The 3,335-nt window shown below is 37.7% G+C and overlaps 2 protein-coding genes across 3 annotated transcripts in view; one reads left to right on the top strand and one right to left on the bottom strand.

Moving 5' to 3' along the window:
* Window positions 1-133: 133 nt before the first annotated feature.
* LOC108738597 lies at window positions 134-1,227 on the bottom strand. Its single transcript, XM_025980157.1, has 4 exons — window positions 1,118-1,227; window positions 459-889; window positions 313-383; window positions 134-233 (listed from the first exon to the last, which is right to left on the bottom strand). Exons 1-4 carry the CDS (start codon window positions 1,137-1,139, stop codon window positions 134-136), a joined length of 624 nt encoding a protein of 207 aa, XP_025835942.1. The 5' UTR covers window positions 1,140-1,227.
* The window catches only part of LOC108738596 (MICOS complex subunit Mic60), a gene marked incomplete at its 3' end in the record, with an annotated part of 3,503 nt that continues 1,303 nt past the window's right edge, over window positions 1,136-3,335 (top strand). Inside the window, 5 exon segments of one of the 2 annotated variants that reach the window (XM_025980155.1) lie at window positions 1,137-1,341; window positions 1,452-1,773; window positions 1,836-1,943; window positions 2,025-2,767; window positions 2,995-3,223. In XM_025980155.1, coding sequence (XP_025835940.1) covers window positions 1,291-1,341; window positions 1,452-1,773; window positions 1,836-1,943; window positions 2,025-2,767; window positions 2,995-3,223 — 1,453 coding nt within the window. In that variant the 5' untranslated portion in view covers window positions 1,137-1,290. 2 annotated transcript variants of the gene reach the window in all.

The raw sequence follows: 3,335 nt of genomic DNA, 5'->3' as shown, positions 1-3,335 counted from the left end.
TTTTTTTCTTGTAGTTTTCGATAAAAATTTTCTAGGTAATTAATAATTTAATTATAGCGATTAAATCGACTCTCTAAGAACAATTTTGTTTTTTCAATTCCCACAAAAATAGCTCAACAAAACCAAGAGCGTATTACAAGAAAAGCACAGACTTTATGGGGCGCTTGTCAGGCCTTGTATCGTTCCCTAAAGTCTGGATGTCCTGGCCTGCCGTGGCATCAACAGTTACGCCCCTTAAAAGCTGAGGTTACAGCAGTTCAAAAGGCTGCAGGTGAGCAAACATGTTAAAAAAAGTTTCAAAAGAAAAAATACATTGCATTTTTCATTCCAAGACCCTGAAGACGAGTTGGTCTGCGCAGTTCTGAACGGTATCCCAGAGGAAGCTACGAAGAGGGGCGTGTACTCAGAAGATGCTTTGCGAGAGAGGTTCTTAAAGGTGGAAAAAATGGCGCGACAACTGTCCCTTGTTCCAGAGTCTGGTGCCAACTTGCCCCTGTATCTTCTTTCCTTTTTACAATCCATGCTTTTGGCATGTACCTCTTCTTCCTTCTTCCACTCTTCTTCCATAAATGCTTGTGTCTACCAGCGATGGTACGTATCCATATGCCCCAACGTAACCGATAAAACCTGTAGGGGATGTCCTTTACTGATTTCCTTTTCCCTTTCATCATAGAAAACTTTATGACTGAACGGGTCTGGATGTTGTTGGTCAGACATTTTACCTTTGGATTTTGGAGTAAATTGTGACTTACAGGTACGTACTGAGAGGGTTGAAACACACTTGAAAATGACCTAACTAGTGTAACAGGGGCAGGAACAAATTTGGACAGTTCATTTTTTACAAGAGGGTATGATGAGCTGTAGAACCTTTTGAGACCATTGAACAGTGCTGTAAAGAATTTTTTACTAGTACATGTCTGATATTAATTATAAAAGAGGACAATTAATTACATAAAATAGAAAAGTCGAAATAGAGGGAACATAACCTCCAAATTTGTTGTAAAAACAAAAGATCAAAGTCAAAAAAATCGTTTTGAAATTGTCAGGAACTGTGAAATTTGTGAAACCTGTGGCAATAATTCAAAATCTTTGTATATTGTATAAAAAAACGACTTACTTTTGCTAAATATCTGGTGCATTTCTGTAGTATTTCTTCTTATTGTTGTTCTTATTTTTGTTACCACAGAGTCGACTGACCAAGGAACAGGTGAAAGTTCCTTAACCTCAAAATTGTTAATTACGAAAATCTTGTGTGAATGTCTTCTCCGGTGAAAAATTGTCGCCCTAAAAATGTTTAGAATAGTTTTTATAAGGAAGCTGCCTTCATCGGGATCAATCAAGGTAATAAAACATTAATTTTGCTGCATGTAAAGCCATTTTTATTGTAAAAGTTGTGTTTACATTAATAGACGGTTATGTCATACCCATTTACATTTGTACTAATTTTTTAGAACAAATCTATTGCAAAACTATGCAGACGCTATTCTAAACAAACCCCACCTGATATTTGCCCTCCACCACCCGCATCCAAGTCCAGTTCGGGAGGTAAATATACATTAGGGGCACTTGCTGTGATAACGGGTGCTACAATAGGTTACGCCAAATATGATCCCGAATTTCGTTATTGGTTGAAACAACAAGCCCCCTTTACTGATGACATACTTAAATTTATATTCCAAGAAGATGTGTCATTGTTTGATAAACTGAAAGATCTCCTTAAAGGTGGCCATAAAAGGGGTGCTGAAGAAACCACTAAGGAGATTACGTACGATCGTAAGTACAGACGAAACATTATGTGTGGTTTGGTTACTAACATGCATTGAATTTAACATTAGCACCTCCATCTGTCTTTGCCGGAGTTAAGCCTCCCAGTGACCCCACTTACAAAGAAGTAAGACTGGAGTGCAAAGAAGACGAAGAGTCAGAACCCTCTGTAACAATAGGTACAAGCTTTTGTAGATTTACTAACTATTATTTCTTTTAAATTGTACCTGGTAATGTTTGATATTTATTATTTTAATTAGTCAATAAGAAACCGGGTCCTGAAGGGCGTTTACCGGACACCCATCCAAAGAATATCGAAGACTTGGAGGTGCAATTGGGCGAGGCAGCTTCCCAAGCCGTTCAGTGGTACAACAGAGCGACAACTGCTGTTAAAAACTTCAACCGTGAAGTCGAGGTGGTCGTCGAATACTCGATTGACCGCCTTGATCAAAAAACATGGGACAACCTTAAAGAGAAGAGCAGGAAGAAAGAAGAAGCCATTAGAGAGGCTGAGAGATGCGCCGAAGAAGCTCTCAAAGATCTCAAGAAACTTCGCAACATTCTGGATCGCCCAGAGATAACCGCTCCTGAAGATATCAAGAGACTCGCGCGAAAAAACGCCGACAGGGTCGAAAATGACATCAAAAAGGCCAAAGAAGAATTCGAAGATCAAATAAGAGCCTCCAGTGTAACTGAAAAGTATTGGGACAAAGTTGAACAGGCGCGAAAGCATTTTATAGATGAACTTGAAATCTTATTCCCGTCTATCAAAATCCATGAGAAGAAACTCGAACTGTCGGCTACAGATTTGGACCTTTTTATTCTACACGCCTTCTCCAACGTCCTATTCTTTCAGAAAGAGCTGGCGCGTGCCCAAACTGTTGGAGAGAAGAAATTACAGGACGCTATAACTAGAGGGGGCGCCGAAGAACTAGCCAACGCCCAAGTGCAGCATCAACTGGAAATAGAGAAACAGAAACTTTTCCTTGACTATGAAAAACGGGTAAGATTAGTTCATTAACTAAAAATATTAGAAATTTAATAATCTGAGTCGTTAGATAAAAAAGAATTAAATCAGTAGGACTTAATAATATGTAAAATTTACAATTTGGATTGTACCTAATAACATGAATATTTAACGAGATATGTATAATTCTGCGTTTTTGAGTAATTTACCCCCGTTTTCGTTTACTTTTTCAAATTTTGTCATTATTTTTATTGTTCTTTTAGTGCTTATGTTTGAGAAATGAAGCTGAAAAGGAGCTTCGAAGGCAACTCAAGCTGCAGTCAGAGGCATTTGCAGATCATCTGGATGAGGCATTAAAAATTAGAGAAGCCGAACTTTTGAGAGAATTTAACAGAAAAATGGACGAGAAATTGCAAGAAGAACATGCAAAGTACAAAAAACAATTGGCTGCCATTGTAGGGCGACTAAAAGGCATGGACGACGCCCTTAAAGGTAAAAATTTTACTACAGTAATGTATATTTTATTTTGGTTTACCATGTTAGGCAATTTTTAGTATATAATAAGTATAAATATTTTTTTTATCTTTTTTTCTTGTAGTTTTCG

The sequence above is a fragment of the Agrilus planipennis genome, unplaced genomic scaffold (genome assembly GCF_000699045.2).
Source record: "Agrilus planipennis isolate EAB-ADULT unplaced genomic scaffold, Apla_2.0 scaffold225, whole genome shotgun sequence".
In the NCBI taxonomy this organism is placed as follows: Eukaryota; Metazoa; Arthropoda; class Insecta; order Coleoptera; family Buprestidae; genus Agrilus; species Agrilus planipennis.
The sequence above is the reverse complement of the archived record's forward strand: the minus strand, read 5'-3'. Positions and strand labels throughout refer to the sequence as shown.

Bases quoted from the DNA above. Each gene is read 5' to 3' on its own strand.
- LOC108738597 (XM_025980157.1), bottom strand. From the start codon at position 1,139: ATGCACCAGATATTTAGCAAAA. The intron at 890-1,117 runs GTAAGTCGTTTT...AATTCTTTACAG, and splicing joins GCACCAGATATTTAGCAAAA to CACTGTTCAATGGTCTCAAA. The intron at 234-312 runs GTATTTTTTCTT...TCAGCTTTTAAG, and splicing joins CTTGGAATGAAAAATGCAAT to GGGCGTAACTGTTGATGCCA.